The following is a 17,161-nucleotide window of genomic DNA, read 5'->3' on the forward strand; positions in this document are numbered from 1 at the left end:
TTAAGGGTAACACGAGGGGGAATTTCTTTACTCAGAGAGTGGTAGCTGTGTGGAACGAGCTTCCAGTAGAAGTGGTAGAGGCAGGTTCAGTATTGTCATTTAAAGTAAAATTGGATAGGTATATGGACAGGAAAGGAATGGAGGGTTATGGGCTGAGTGCGGGTCAGTGGGACTAGGTGAGAGTAAGCGTTTGGCACTGACTAGAAGGGCCGAGATGGCCTGTTTCCGTGCTGTAATTGTTATATGGTTATATAATGATTCAGAGATGTTAGTACTTGCAGCAATAAACAAGTCAATGAATCAATGCTTTCAAGAAGAAATGAATTTAATATCAAAACTGTAGTAGAGATCTGCACCATATGCACTTACTGTATTAACTGACCAGTAAGTTATAAACAGATTAAGGTAACAACACACACAAAATGCTGGTGGAACACAGCAGGCCAGGCAGCATCTATAAGGAGAAGCATTGTCAACGTTTCGGGCCGAGACCCTTCATCAGGACGAACAGTCTCATCCTGAAACGTCGACAGTTCTTCTCCTTATAGATGCTGTCTGGTCTGCTGTATTCCACCAGCATTTTGTGTGTGCTGTTGTTTGAATTTCCAGCATCTGCAGATTTCCTCGTGTTTGCTCAACAGATTAAGGTACTGCTTCTAATTTCAAAGTTGGTATTGTAGTTATATTCCAAATTTTGTTTCCAAATGCAGTCTAAATAACTGGTGTGTATTTTTGTATAGAACAAGCCAACTTTTATTGTCTGTACAGCTTAATATGTACCACCCAGTCAAACATGCCCTTGTATATTGTTACGCTGTAGTTAAGTGATGTAATTAATACCAGAGAATCAAACAAAGAAGGTTTAACTGTTAATGCTAAGATTAAAAACATTAAAGACATTTGTAATTTGGTTTGGAACAGGTTACTCTCAGCTCACAGAACTTGCTTTATTTGTCCAGTTTTGCCTATCTATATTAGTGTCTTTGAATGCCAGTTTCCTTTACACCACTAATGCCTAAACTTTCTGTTGTTGCTATCCCTCTCATTGTCCTCTAGAAGAGTTGAAGTACCCCTGCTTCTTACTTAAATGGAAATTCAACTGGTGCCATCCCACACCAAATTCTTATTCCTGCTGAAGACATTTTCTTTTTGATCACCTTTTCTTTGGATTCTATTTGATTTTTCCAAGAAATCTATCCTCATAACACTACATACCCATCTATGCATATTTTGTGTGCTTAAAGTAGTTGCACGAGTCCAACTACATATGGATTGGTCCCACATTGGAATCTTGCTCCAATACACTAAATTTGGTGAGTATTACAAAGGCACCATTAATGATGTTTTCTCTGATGCTCTGCAATACCTTTTGCAAGTGTTCTATGTTTCCTATACACACATATATATATATATATATATATATATATATATATATATATATATATATATATATATATATGTATATGACTTAGGCTCTGAAAGTGCCACACCAAGAATGGTATAGTTCTTTAATTCAATTCAACTGATACTTCTTCACTATATTTGCCAACCCTAGCATAATGCTGCTACCTAATACTCCTATTCTCCTTTTCCTCCAGTATCCTGATGGCATATTTGTAACCCAATCCTGATCCTCAATCATCCTACCAGCACCTAAATGCAAGACATGAAAAAATAAGTTCTTTCATCGCTCCTGCACACAACTTCCAGCGGAAAGTGATCTTGTTAGTATGTGTCCTATTTCTGTATTTGGTCCTCAGGACGCAGCCTCAAAGTTGCATCAGTTAAGGTAATTATTCAATGAACAACTGTCTCTCAGTCTGTAGGAAGAACCAAATCTTTCTAGTCACTTATTTGAATTCATTCCATCTGACCCAGTATATCATTAGCCTCTTACATTCTTCTAACAAAACTCATCAGGCTTTTGAAGGGGTTAAAAAAACAATTTGGAAATATTAAAGTAATAATGTAGCAACTTATAGATCTAGTTTTTGGCTCCTTTATCCTAAAGTGACTGTACAGAGTACAAGAAAGGTACGTTCCTGTCAGAAGGAAGGACAGGGATGGAAAAATAAGAGATCTGATAAAGGTTTACAAGATTATCAGAGACATCATTAGAGTGGCCATAGAGTATCTGTTTCCCAGGATTGACATGTATGATGCCAGAGGGCATGCACTGAAGGTGAGAGGGGTAGGCTCAAAGCGGGGTGTGAGGGATAAGTCTTTTTACTCAGAGTCACAGATGCCTGGAATGCCCTGCTTCGTATGGTGGTACAGGCAAATTTATTAGCTTTAAAGAGATATTTGAATATGCACATGGATGGAAGATGGCACAGCATTCTGGGCTATGTGCTGTACTGATCTATGTAATAGATATTATAACAAAGTTTAATGTGTCAGACAATACATATTACACAGGAAGCATCAAATGAAAAAGATCACTCACCCATATTCTGTTATTAATTCGAGCAAAACAGAAGATTTGACACTTACCTAAAGGGCCAACTGGTTTCTTCCTGAAACGACCCTGTTTATATGCTTCCTCGATTGCTTCAAGCAAGTTTGGCATGTTCTCTCCAAACCTTTTTAACTGGTTTGTTCTGCTGGCTTTCAGATTGTTCAGTTGCTTCTTTCTGGATTCCACAGAATTTTTTGCATCCTGTTCTTCTCGTCTAGGGATATACAACTATGTTCACAATGTGCACAAGTTGAAATTGCTATGTAAAATAGTACAGGATGAAGGCAAATCAATTTTAGGTATTATATAAGTGAGATATTTTCTGCTAGACCTCAGATGGACAACAGTTTGACCAACCTTCAGCTACTAGTGTGATTTTCACTAGAAGGCTGACTTCCAGCTCATCTGCACTGTCCAGATAGCATGGGGTCTTCGGGTGCAGTGGCTGTTTGTGCTCCCAGAGTGGCTTTGACAAATGCTGAGGTCCTGCTGCAGACGGTTTAAAATAATTGTCTGCAAATGTATTTGACATTTAAAAATTCACAAACACCTTGAAACATTAGAAATTGAAAAATAACTAAATTGAGTTAAATAGATCTACTTTTCATAATCCTGTCAGTAGGGCCACCACACTTGTAGCAAGAACAAGTTTGTACATGATCAATGTCTGCATTTCCCAGCCTCACAGAAATGTATCAGTGTAATAAAGGGGTAGCCAGCAGCTCAGGTAACAATAATGACTTTGGAAAGTTTATGAGAAAAGATAATAACGTGACAGGATGGGCCAAATATTTGCACCATTTATTTTAATATATTACAATAATTGCTGTATTATTTTGCATATAGTCCTGCTGAGTTTATTATAACTTATTGATGAAATATTCACAATGGCTGATGGACCACTGCTTGCTGAAAGCAATGCAATAAGAGCGGAAAATATTAAGGAATGGTTATTTCAACAGAACTTGACAAATTCAGCCCTGAATACTGGACAACAAAGATTTTGCTTCCTGAATACTTTTGGCTATATCTTATGGATTTTTGGCTGCTGATCATGAAAACCATCATGAAATTTTCCTATTAAGCACCAATTAAAAAAACATACCTAAATTTGTTATTTCAATCCATAATTTAAATCCATTAAAATGTTGCCCACAACGTAAGCTGAAAAGTTTTCTATCTTGTCCAGGCATGCCTGGGCATCCTTAGGCAGGGTGGATGCTGTAAGGCAGAACAGGTTTCCATTGAAGGATTTCAATATTTGAGACAGATGCTTCCCAGAATAAGTGATGCCAAGATTAAGGAAGGCATTTTTGTTGGTCCATATATCAAACAGATCAATAAAAGACAATTTGAAAAACTTCTAGTGGGATCAAAGAAAATTGCATGGGAAACCTTCAAGGATGTTGTTGAAAATTTTCTTGGCAACTAGAGCATTAAACTATATGCAGCTGCTTGACAACGTGCTTCAAGCATACAAAACCATTAAGTGCAACATGTCACTTAGGATTCATTATCTGCATTCCCATTTAGACTTCTTCACTGCAAACCTTGGCACTGTCAGTGATGAGCCTGGTGAAAAGTTTCTTCAGGACATTGGAGAAACAGTAGCAGGGCAACTGGAATCCATCAATGCTGGCTAATTAGTGTTGCACATTTAAGCAAGAAGCCACAGACACTGAGTACAAACGAAAATCATCAATGAAACATTTTTAGCTTAGATGAACTATTGCAAAGCGTCAGCACCGTTATGCAATTTAACAATTATATTCAATAAGTTATTTTCTTGTTTCTCCAAATTCCTATGTGATAAAAGTAGTTTGAAATTATATTTGTGTTCAGCTTCAAGCAGTCTATCATAAACAAACAAAAATTCCAAGGAAGCAACAACTTTGAAAAAATTGTCCAGTGTAAGTTGTGTGTGCATAATATTTAGATTATTCCAATTCCCTTTTCAAAATTACTGAAGGTCACAGAAAATAACTTTCTCTAATACAAAAAGCTACTAGGCAACAAATAATCATTTTATCATGAGTGATGACAGTAAAAAAGCCTTCAATAGGTTGCCATCTACATATGGGACATCAATAAAGTTACCAACCGAAGCTTATAATGTTCATCTTTAGACTTGTTGATTGCATGCTGAAACTGCTCCAACTGCTGTAAAGTGCTAGTCTCTCCAGCCTCCAGAGATTTTAATTGTTCTTGCAGACTGCTAATTCTTCCTTGACGCTTTTTCAAATCAGCTTCAGAATTTTGGTTCATACTATATTGAATTTAAAGTTCATGTTCAAAATGGGAGAGAAAGAATAACCATTAAACTACTATTTTATGTTAAAATACCAACTCTTTACACACAATTTAAAGTTATTTTTTGTTTCATCATTCCCAACAAAATAAACTATCCCAAATCATTTTAGAGAACACAAATATGAGAAAATCTGCGGATGCTGGAATTCCAAAGTAACATAGACAAAATGATAGAGGATCTCAGAGGGACAGGCGGCATCTATGGAAATGAATAAACTGTCAATGTTCCTGGCTGAGACCCTTCTTCTAAACATTAGAGGTGTTTCAACAGACAGTTTTATAACATTTCGTAAGTAAATTGGATGAAGTCATGCAAAAGTCACAGCTCTGCTGTGATCCAAGGTCATCAATCCACAATACCAACTTCATTCCCTTCCTCCACCCATCCCAGATGATCTTGGACATGTGGAGAATTCAAACATGCTCAGCTTTCAAAATAGCTTTTCAGTATTTGCAGTAATTTGCTGCTGGACTTCAGCAAAGGTACTAGAATACTAAAGTTTAGTGATCAAAGGCATGATTAAAGATTTCAGCTACTCAAAAACCGGACAAATGAAGATAAGCAAAATCATAAGAGTATATACTTTCCGTAGCATGGTAGCATAGTGCTTCACAAAGCCAGCGATCGTGGATCAACTCCTGCCATTGTCTGCGAGGAGTTTGCATATTCTCCCCGTGACCACGTGGGTTTCCTCTGGGTGTTCCAGTTTCCTATCTCATTCAGTTAGTAAGGTGTGGGTGTGCTATGTTGGAGCCAGAAGCATGGCGATACTTGCAGGCTGCCCCCAGCAAATCCTTGGAATGTATTAGTTGCTGATGCACATGGTGCATTTCACTGTATCCTTTGATGCACGTACATGGGACAAATGAAGCTAATCTTTAGTCTTTTTAATGAAGGGTCTCGGCCTGAAACACCGACTGTACTCTTTTCCATAGATGCTGCCTGGCCTGCTGAGTTCCTCCAGCATTTTGTGTGTGTTGCTTGGATTTCCAGCATCTGCAGATTGTCTTGTCTTTAATCTCTTTGTTTTATAGAAATGTTGGTAAGACACTTCAGGCTGCATCTATGTACAGAGAAAATAAAACGACTCCACTTCTTGAATGGTTTCAGCACATTCCATTGTTAATTTCTGTTTATTTAGCATGACATGCTTTATCTTGAAGATGGAGGAACTACTAGGGCAGAAGTTCAGTTTAGCATCAAAAGGAACTCAAAAAGTAAAAGGAACAATCTTTTGATTATAAAACAACTGCTATATGATACATATACGGTGAATCTAGTTAATGATCCTTGCAAGATCATAGAGGTAATGGTCTAACCTATTTCTCAGTTCTTTAATACGCTTTTGTAACTGGTCATGGTCTTTTTCAAGTTGCTTCAACTGTGTTCTGCAGCGGTGGAATTTTGCCTGTAATGAAAACATACAAGTAAATTTGGTTTTGTAAAGTATCACTGCAAATATGCAAATTAAGTTTTTATTTTTCTTTGGTGAGGGCAGAAATACTGAATTGAAATTTCTTTTGTATTGTTTTGCACATTTTTTGCCCTGACTACATCAAGACATTTCAATAATCACTCGTCTCATGTAGCTAGGGTCTCTTCAAGATTACACTATGGGGCAACAAGGTAGTGTAGAGGTTAGCACAACACTCTATAGTACAGGTGAAACAGGTTCAATTCCTGCCGCTGCCTGTAAGGAGTTTGCATGTTCTCCCTGTGAATGCATGGATTTCCGTCGGGTGCTCCGGTTTCCTCCCACAGTCCAAAGATGTACCAGTTGCAAATTATCCTGTGATTAGGCTCAGATTAAATTGGGGAATTGCTGGGTGGCATTCCTCAAACTGCCTATTCCACGCTGTACATCAATAAACAACAAAGTAGGTGAGCTCGTCTAATGAGTTAGATGACTGAATTTTATATTATCTGCAGAGCTCAGTTTCTCTACCTATCCCTGTTGCTAGACATTGAAGACCAAGATGAAAGGACAAAGGGAGAGCTGAGGTATTCAACAGAGAACTGCTCATATATTTCCTAATGCACTCTTGTATCCAATATTTGTACACTTTACAGTAACTGCAGATCATATAATATTTATTAACCTCAGACTCTTTGCATGCTTTATTTTTTCCTTGTATGTCTTCTTTTAAAGTTGCACATTGTGGTCGTAATACTTGTGCTTCATCTGTAATTCTCTGCAATTGATTCTGAACTGCCTTAAAATTTTCCTCAGCCTCATTGACTTTGACCTATAGAACAAGAATAAAACCAGAGGTTCAAATTTATATTTCAGATATATAATATAGTCAAAAATTTCATTATTTCAGAAATCACCTTGCAAAAATGTATTACTTGCCAAAGCCTAGTAAGCCTTGAAGCATTAAACGAGTCTTTTTAAATTTTTTTACTGAAACCAATCCAGCTACATATTTAAGCACTACATTATAAATTACAACAATATTAGTTTCTCTCTTCTGTCACTCAACATTGAAAAAAACCTCCGGATAGTTCTGTTAAAATTTATCAAAATTTAATTATCATTATAGAAAGGCCAAGGATAGAATCAAAATACCAACCTGCCATTCTTCTATTTTCTGATCAAATTTGACAGTACGATTTCCTTCAGTTTTAATACGATCTTTTACTGGCTGCATTTGCTTTTCAACCTCAATGACCTTGCAATGCAAAATTTTGAAAAAATATAACACATTTTCCCAGTACTACTCTTTAATTAAATTCCACAGATCACATTTTTCACTGTGAACTATATAGTCACTAGGATATAACCACAAAGCCTTCACCCCAATTAAGGACAATTTCTTTCACACACATAATACAAGACTTTGCATTGAAATAATTGAACAGTCCTAACACCATAATTTTCAGCATTTTTAAAATAAAGTATTTTATAATTCATAGATCTTTTACATATTACCCACGAGTAACATTTAATAATAATGCAGACACAAGGAACTGCAGATGCTGGAATCTGATGCAAGAGCTGATGTATAGTTTACACCAGAAATGTTAATTCCATTCCTCCTGATGCTGCTCAACCCACTGCAACCCTCCAGCATTGTTTATTGAATTAAAAAAAATCATTGCTCATTACAGGCAGGAAACACATTTTTTCCAATAGGTTTGTGTAAATGCACTGTACTTAAGCCATTGTATAACTACAGCGATCTATTTACTCTTTAGTGCCAGCAATATGACATTTCAATCAATGTTCTAAACTTCCCTCCTAAATATTACCACACATCTGATGTTTTAGATGGAAGCTCTTCAAAACACATTTGGTGTACAGGCACTAGTTGCTTTCAATCTCTGCATAATGGATGCTATGATAGAGCCACAAAATACTGATAAGGAATGGGATAATTAGCATTTGGATAATGTCACCTACCAGAAACTTGGTATGTCCACTTTGAGTCTCACCAATCTTTTTTGATACACAATAAGAAGCATCCTATCTGCATCACTGGATGGGCATGACAACTGTTCTGCCTGTGACTGCAAGAAACTGCGGACTTGTAGACACAGCTCAACATATATACGGGTCAGGAGTCAACCTCGCTCCCTTGGTAAAGCAGCCAACAAAAGCAAAGACACCATCCAACCTAAAAAGCCTCTTGTTTTCCCTTTCTCATTGGGCAGAAGATACGAAAGTCTGAAAGAATGCACCATCAGGTGTACAGACAGCTTCTATCTCGCTGTTCAGATTATTGAGCAGTTTCCTAGTACAATAAAATGGACTCTTAACCTTGTACCTCCCTATGAACTTGCAGCTTATTGTCTGCCTGCACTACACTCTCTCTGTAACTGTAATACTTTATTCTGCACACTGGTATTGTTTTAATTTGCACTTCTTCAATGCATTGCAATGAATTGATCTCTATGAATCGTATGCAAGACTTGTTTTTCACTGTGCCTTAATAAATGTGATAATAACAACAGCTTTTTGTAAGAATCCCATGTTTGATATCAATTACACATTTATTGCATGACCTCAGCAAAAACAGCTGATAACTGCTGGGAAGCATGATGTTAAGCAGGCTGGAGGCTGGTGGGGGATGGGAGAGAAAAATGTATTTTCTTGCTCAGGAACATTATCTCCTGCCATCTGTTTACATGTTATTTGATCACTGTTATTCATTCACTTTGGAACTTAGAATGATTTTTTTTTATAGAACAAAATGCTACTGAAATGCTCACCAAAGCCCACGCCATCTGATTCTTAAGTTGCTCCAGTTTCTCCAACAATTCATTCAATGAGGAAAGGCTTTTGTAACGGTCCTCCTTTTCTTTAACTTGATCCTTTAACTCTGATAGATTCTTTATAACGAAGATTAAAATCATACAAAATACAAGTTGCAGAAGCTACTTACTGAAGCACAAACATTGATGGTACATTTCTAGTCCACCATATTCTACACCATAATTACATAATTCAAGTGAAATATAAATTACAGCTTTTATATGATATTTTTGCATGTACGAATAACAATAGAGTGAAGTAGTATCCAAGGCAATGAAATAGTGAGGTGTCAAGGTGTGATCTTGAATAGCATATACAAAAATGTATGGTGAATCTAACTTCATTTCCAACTCAAGTCTTGGCTGGGGCAGCATGCTCTAATATATTTTAAATTATTTTGCTAGAAATGAAATATGGAAACCAAAACAGATTGAGCTAAAGAGAAGCGATGCTAGATTACAATGTTTATTTTTATTTCTAGGAAAAATATTTGAAATAATTTAACAGACACATCAGCAGCTGTGATAACTTAAAATAACATTTTGACATGGATTCAGAAATGATCGACCCAGAAAGTAATTCACTTCTCAACCTGCAAGTATCTACCAACTAGCCCTAAGGTGTAGAGTTATTAACAGGACAATGTCTTTCTGCCTTTCTAAAGTTATGGTAGGAAATAACAAAAAAGTGCAGCCCATGGGGATATTTCTATATTTTCAGGAAACCTTTTATAATTCATGAGCAATCAGAAGTTAAGGAAACAGAAAAAGGAAACAAAATATGAATCAGTAAAATTGGAAAGGGGAAAGAACATGAGAACAATATTTTATTAAATTTCAGACCATCATTTAGTCATCAAGCAGCAGAATGGCACAGCAGTTAGATCTGCTGCTCCAAAGACTCTAGTTCACTCCTAACCTTTGGTACTGTCTATCCATGCAGAATCTGCATGCTCTTCCTGCGACAGTGTGGATTTTCTGTAGGTGCTGGCAAGTTAACTGGCAATTGTAAATTGCCCCTGGCATTGGTGAGGGGCATGGGAAACAGTAGCAGGATTGGGGAGTGGGGAGTGGGAAGTGGGTGAAAATAACGAGTTCAGGGAGATAAAAGAAAAATAGGATTTGAGTAGCTGGATGCTTGATATCTCAGGCAGTTGTGTTACTTCCATGTTTATGATCATTTATTTAATCCAAGAATCACAAGAATTATTAAGATCCACAGTGAAATGCACTGCACTTAAAAGCACAAAAGCCAAACAAAGTTGGACACTTTTACTTACCTCATCCTGCTTTTCAATTTTCTCATTTGTTACTGCCTTTTTTTTCATGATGTAGGAATAATCGTCTCTCATCTGCTCCAACTGAGTGGCTTTCATGAAAAACTTAAAACACAAATATAGTTGAGTTCATTTATATTAAAATATTTACTTTGAATGACCACTGAAGGAACCACCTTTATGCATAATATGCTTTTAATGACATATGTATAAAAAGGCAATGTCTTAAAGTTAAAGAATCACCAATATTTTTAATATACCATATATTAATAACTGACCTTCCCAAGTGTACATAAATCTGTTTGTATCAGATTTATCATCACTCGCGTCATGAAATTTGTTTCTTTTGTAGCAGTACAGTACACAAAATTATTACAGTGTTGTGCAAAAGTCTTAGGCACCCTAGCTATATATGCGCCTGAAGCTTTTGCACAGTATTGTATTTCTATCAAATCTCACTTACTTCTTTAAATAAAACCTTTCCCAGCTTGTAACTGTCATCCTTAACTATTCTTAGATTAACACTGGAGCTTCTCAGTATATTAGAAACATACACCATAGTAACGAGCTCTTACGGCTAAATTTGCTAATATCACTGCATTGGCTGGGGTTGGTAATGGGGCCCTTGAGCAGGAGCAAGTCATGGGATGAAGGAGCAGCCAGCGAGAGCAAGTTCAGTAATCAGAATATCTAGGGGCACAGCGAATACACATAAAGCTATACTCAGTTAAACTGCATTTATTTCAATGCACGAGTTTTAACAGATAAGGCTGTGATTTCCACAGTATTGACTAGGCTACCCAGTGCTCTGGCCTCGAAACAAAGTGGAATTTGTGAAGGATGTCTAAGAAAGTTTTGTTTGAATTTTTTAAGAGGTAGCCAAAAAGGCAGATGAGGCTAGGGTAGTGAATATAATCTATATGGATTACTGGAGCTGATGCAATTCAGGACCGACTCTTAGGGCAAGGTAACTAAAGTGGCAGTCAAGGAGCAGTTCAACACGTACAAACAAGCTGGATGAACTCAGGAGGTCGGGCAGCATCCGTTGAAAGTCTTGTCCCGAAACGTTGACTGATCCTTCCAACAGATGCTGCCCAACCTGCTGAGTTCATCCAGCTTGTTTGAACGTGTTGATTTGACCACAGCATCTGCAGTGTACTTTGTGTTTACTAGTCAAGGCGCAGTTTGGCTGTAATAACTATAATTCTATTAGTTTTAAGATAGCGTTGAAAAAAGGATGTCAAATGAACAAGTTAGGGAGCAGGGCTAATTTTAGGGGAATTAAGTAGGATCCAGCAGAGGTCAAATGGATAAGCCTGTCTGAAGGGTTAAAAAGAAATGAATAGGAAGCGGGTGGGATTTAAAATGATTATCTCAAGCATCCAGGAGCAGCACATTCTTGATTGGGTGAAGGGTTAACCTGACAACTTTAGGGAACCTTAACTGACAATATTGAGTCACTGGTCGAGAAAAAGAAAGAAACATAGATTGGGTTTAAGAAATCAGGGATGTGAATCCTTTGATGACTATAAAGAGGGAAATTGGGGGGCAATTTTTTGTCATCCCCCCCCCTCTTTGAGATGGATCTGGTAGGTAGGGTTAATGAAAATCTCCAAAGGTTCTACAACTATATTAAAAGTACAAAGGTGGTCAGAGAAAGAGTTGGTCCCCTTAGAGATCAGCAGGACCTCCTACCTCAGGTGACAGGAGATCAGTGTTTCCAATCATCATTGTAAAGAGATAAAAGAAGAGCATATGTTTTGGAGGACATTAGTATTACCAGGGAGGAAGTATTTGCAGTTAGTGAAGAGGGCTCGGGAGTGGCAAATAGATTTCAATACAGTTAAGTGTGAGCTGATGTGTTTTGGAAAGTCAATCCATGGTAGGAAGTGCATAAAATATTTTTGAGGATGTTGCCAGGTCTAGGAGGCCTAAGTTATATGGAGAGGTTGGCCAGGGTACACCATTATTCATGGAACTTAAGGAAATGTTTAATATTATGAGAGGTATAGTCACAGAGGGTGGTAAGTCTTTTTCCTATGGTAGGGGAGTCCTGACCATGAGGAGAGATAGTTTAGGGTGAGAGAGGAAAGATTTAAGAAGGGCCTAAAGTTGGTAAGTATATAGAATGAGCTGCGAGATGAAGTAGTTGAGACAATAGTATCATTTAAGTTACATCTGAATAGCTATGGGGCAGGTTTAGACAGATATGGGCTGAATGAAGGAACTTGGGACTAGCTTGCCTGGAAGGACCTATATTCATGCTGTATTGCTCTATGACCCTATGACACTCTCATTCATAGATTAAAACCTACAAAGGACCAAGCACTGATCTCTGTGGTATACCTGCCTTCTGTCCATTATCCTTTCAAAAACAGGCAAATATTTATTAGATTCCAATTAAATGGAAATTTCCCAGGATTTAGTGAATTTTGGAAAATAAAAACTAATAAATTATGTCATTAACACTTAGTTGAACATGCTACAAATGTCTTTAGTACCTGATCTCTTGTCAGATTATAGCTCCAACAATATGCTCAGTACCACTTCCCTGGCTATTGCAGCAAAATGTCTCATGGTACAAATTATGTACATACAAAACAATTTATTTCCAATTCAGAGTATGAATTTAATATCTGACCATATTAAAAAGGCCCCCCTTTCAGCCAATAACTCTTAAAGAGATGATTGAAAATGCTATTATAACAAATGCAATACACATTCAAAAAAGATAACATAGGATTTAAGGATATTGGACTGAATAATCTGGTTTATATTGTATTTCAAATATACATATCTAAAACCTTCATGCATTCAACTCACCTTATATTTATCTGCTTCACTTTTGGACTGCAAGAAATGTTTACTCATTTCTTGTGTTAAAATTGATACTGGATTATCTACCTGTACAAAAATAATATACATATATCATTAACTATTATAACCTGTTCTGTGTTTCATTGTTTAATTTCTCAGACAACACCATTAGTCTTAATCTAATACAACATAATTATAACCTATTGCAAAATGCGTGTTCAAGATTCAATATCGTATACTGTCATACAGGAAATGAGAAATTTGTGGTGGGTGGCTGGGTTAATGTGTGGAGGTGTTGATCAGCCTGATAACTTGTGTAAGTAATTTTTTTTGAACAACACATGCAAAATGCTGCCTGGCCTGATGAGTTCATCACACATTTTGTGTGTGTTGCTCTGATTTCCAGCATCTACAGAGTTTTTCTTGTTTGTAATTGCTTTTGAGTCTAGTAGTCCTGACATGATTGCTGCATAGTCTCTTCCCTAATGGGAATGGGGCAAACAGTCCATAAGCAGGGTATTGTTGGCCTTATTCTGGAATCTTTCTGTAAAGACATCTTTGATGGTGGTGGGCACATTTGGTCCAATCAAGCATTGAGCAGTTTTAGTTACCAATTGCAGACCCCTCCTCGCTGCCGCAGTGTAGCTTCCATACCAAGTGATGCAGCATGTTAGTATGCACTTAACTAAGCACCTGTAGAAGGTCATGAGTAGTGATGTACATAGTCCAGCTCTTTGAACCTCCTCATAAAGTAGAGGTTCTGGGACCATGACATGTTGTGCAAGATGAATAATCCCAGGAATTTGAAACTGCTTGCAGTTTCCACTGCTGTACTGTTGATTTGAAGAAGGGTGCAAGATTTCCTGAGGTCGATAACCATTTCCTTTGTCTTGCTGACATTGAGAAAGAGGTCAGTTGTCTGGCGTAAGCTGAATGTTGTAGCTGAAGTGATCACCCAGCAGAACCCTGATCCATTCACAAGGATATTTCTTAGTTTTTATCTCTAGATGCTTTAAAATATGAACTTAAAATTCATAAAATTTGTTAAATTCATTGATTGGTACTATTTCAAAATAACTACAGAAATCTTTGCTGTGATAGACCGAGGATGGGTTTGGTTCTAGTTAGAGAACAGTAGAGAAACTTTAGATCTAGACTTATACTATAGGATGCCATAAGAAGATTGTGAAAACCTGTATGCAAACTACAGAAAAATACAAGGAATATAAAATAGAGAAATTGGAAAATGTCGATTGCAACATCAATAGAAGAGTGCAAAACATGAAATTCTTAAAATATGTACAAGAGAAACCAATATATTCAGCTAAAGAGAAAAGATGCTGGATGGGCTTCTTCAAAAAGAGTCAGTAGACCATGTGTTAGTCACAGAATATTTGGAGAATTATGGTCAAGATCAGGCTTAGAATGGCCAAGGAGACAGACAAACTACAATTAAGCATTAAAGTACTTAATATAAGAAGGAAAAACTTAAGTCAAAATAGCATGAGGTCTAGATGCACTAGGATTAGATTTTTAAAACACGCATGAACAATGAATGGCTTAAAAAGAGCTTCCACATCATGAGAGCTACAGGAAAGTCATCCACAACCACAGCTTCCTAGATGTTTCAAGAAACAAATGCAACTTTTTATAATACAGTAGAAACATGAGATACACAGAAAGAACAAAAGAACAACTTAACAATAATGTACAAAAGAAACTTGGAAGTCTTTTATAAACATAAGTGTAATGGTTTATTTGTAATGTTTCACTGCTAAGGCTAATGTAACAGAAGGATGTTTCTTCACGGTCTTTTGTCAAGGAGAGATGAAGAGGGAAGACGTTTGTGGAGAGGGTTGGTAGACCACCGGACGGAGTGGACTGCGATCTGAGGGTCCGAAGGTCGCGACGCTTGGAGGTCTATCAACTCTCTCCACACGCGTCTTCCCTCTTCATCTCTCCTCGACAAAAGACCGCAAAAAAACATCCTTCCAGATACACAAGACAAAGCAACAATCTCCAATTGGCTAACATGCATCCAACAGTCCTGGTTTCTCCAGCCATAACCCAAACATTGCTGCTATGGGAAAAGGTTACCTCAGCAGTGAACATTACAGAGAAGCCATTACATAAGTAAGATTAGTCAAAGACTAAACCACTTAACAAAGAAATGAATCCTCTTATGCATGGAGAGAAAGGCTGAGATACCATAGATCACCTTCAGTAAGAATGCTGGCAGTGTAACAGCAAAGGAGGAGAAATAGCACTATTGAGAATTATAAAGACACATACAAGTTAGCAGCCCTTGATGCAAAATAATCACAGTGCTTAGACATAAGATGAGGAGCTGCCACTTGAATTTATGCTGGGTTTTGCTCTAACGTCCTCATTCCTCTACTTGCACTCTTCCAAACAGATCATTTTGGAGAAGTTTGCATCTCCTGCACAAGTTTATCACAGACTTATCCCTTGTTCTTTCCACCCCACCCCAATTTTGCGCTTTTGGCACAGTGGAACAGAGGCCTTTCAGGTTCCCCAGTACATTATCGTTCAGCTCTGCTTGAACTCTTTTTGTTCTTTCTGTATATTTCTTAGGTTTCCACTGTAATACAAACCTTGCATTCATAGAAACATAGAAAACTACAGCACATTACAGGCAATTTGGCCTACAATGTTGTGCCAAACATGTAACCTGCACTAGAAACTGCCTAGGACTTTCCTACCATATAGCCCTCCATTTTTCTAAGCTCCATGTACCTGTCTCTTAAAAGACCCTATTTTATCCGCCTCTACCATCTTCACTGGCAGTGCATTCCATGTACCCACCACTCTGTGTGAAAATCTTACCTCTGTCATCCCCCTCATACCTACTTCCAAACTGAGCTCCCTCATGTTAGCCATTTCAGCCCTAGGAAAAAGCCTCTGGCTATCCACACGATCAATGCCTCACATCATCTTATACACCTGTATCAAGTCACCTCTCAGCCTCCGCCACTCCAAGGAGAAAAGGCCGAGTTCACTCAACCTATTCTCATAAGGCATGCTCTCCAATCCAGGCAACATCCTTGTAAATCTCCTCTGCAATCTCTATAGTATCCACATCCTTCCTGAAATGAGGTGACCAGAAATTAACACAGTACTCCAAGTGGGGTCTAACTAAGGCCTTATATAGCTGTAACATAACCTCATGGCTCTTGAATTCAATCCCATGGTTGATGGTCATTACACCATACAGCTTCTTAACAACACTGTCAACCTGAGCAGCAACTTTGAGTGTCCTATGGACATGGACCCCGAGATCTCACTGATCTTCCACAACTACCAAAAGTCTTACCATTAATATTATATTCTGTCTTCAAATTTGACCTACTGAAATGAACCACTTCACACTTATCTGGGTTGAACTCCATCTGCCACTTCTCAGCCCAGTTCTGCATCCTATCAATGTCCCGCTGTAACCTCTGACAATGTTCCACACTATCCACAACACTCCCAACTTTTGTGTCATCAGCAAAGTTACAAACCCACCCTTCTACTTCCTCATCCAGGTCATTTATAAAAATCACAAAGAGCAGGAGGTATCAAAACAGATCCTACAGGACTCTACTGGTCACCGATCTCCATGCAGAATAGTAAACATCTACAGCCACCCTTTGCCTTCTGTGGGCAAGCCAATTCTGAATCCACAAGGCAAGGTCTCCATAGATCCCATGCCTCATTACTTTCTGAAAGAGCCTCGGATGGGGAAACTTATCAAATACCTTACTGAAATTCATATACACTACATTCATTGCTCTACCTTCATCAATGAGTTTTGTTACATTCTCAGAATTCAATCAGTCTCGTAAGGCATGACCTGCTCTTGACAAGACCATGCTGACTATCCCTAATCAGATTACGTCTCTCCAAATGCTCATGAGTCTTGTCTCCCAGGATCTTCTCCAACAACTTGCCCACCACTGAAGTAAGACTCACTGGACTATAATTTCCTGATTTATCACTACTCCATTTCTTGAACAAGGGAACAATGTTTGCAACCCTCCA

The 17,161-nt window shown here is 37.8% G+C and overlaps 1 protein-coding gene across 1 annotated transcript in view; it reads right to left on the minus strand.

The window, feature by feature from the left end:
* LOC140733514 (structural maintenance of chromosomes protein 6-like) overlaps positions 1-17,161 on the minus strand; it is an 82,589-nt gene that overhangs the window by 28,359 nt on the left and 37,069 nt on the right. Inside the window, exons 7-14 of the mRNA XM_073056947.1 lie at positions 13,124-13,200; positions 10,304-10,405; positions 8,982-9,101; positions 7,343-7,441; positions 6,869-7,015; positions 6,089-6,177; positions 4,560-4,724; positions 2,494-2,672 (exon numbers count right to left, since the gene is read on the minus strand). Of these exons, the coding sequence (XP_072913048.1) occupies positions 2,494-2,672; positions 4,560-4,724; positions 6,089-6,177; positions 6,869-7,015; positions 7,343-7,441; positions 8,982-9,101; positions 10,304-10,405; positions 13,124-13,200 (978 nt within the window). The remainder of the gene's footprint in view (positions 1-2,493; positions 2,673-4,559; positions 4,725-6,088; positions 6,178-6,868; positions 7,016-7,342; positions 7,442-8,981; positions 9,102-10,303; positions 10,406-13,123; positions 13,201-17,161) is intronic.

This window comes from Hemitrygon akajei, chromosome 9 (genome assembly GCF_048418815.1).
Source record: "Hemitrygon akajei chromosome 9, sHemAka1.3, whole genome shotgun sequence".
Taxonomy (NCBI): domain Eukaryota; kingdom Metazoa; phylum Chordata; class Chondrichthyes; order Myliobatiformes; family Dasyatidae; genus Hemitrygon; species Hemitrygon akajei.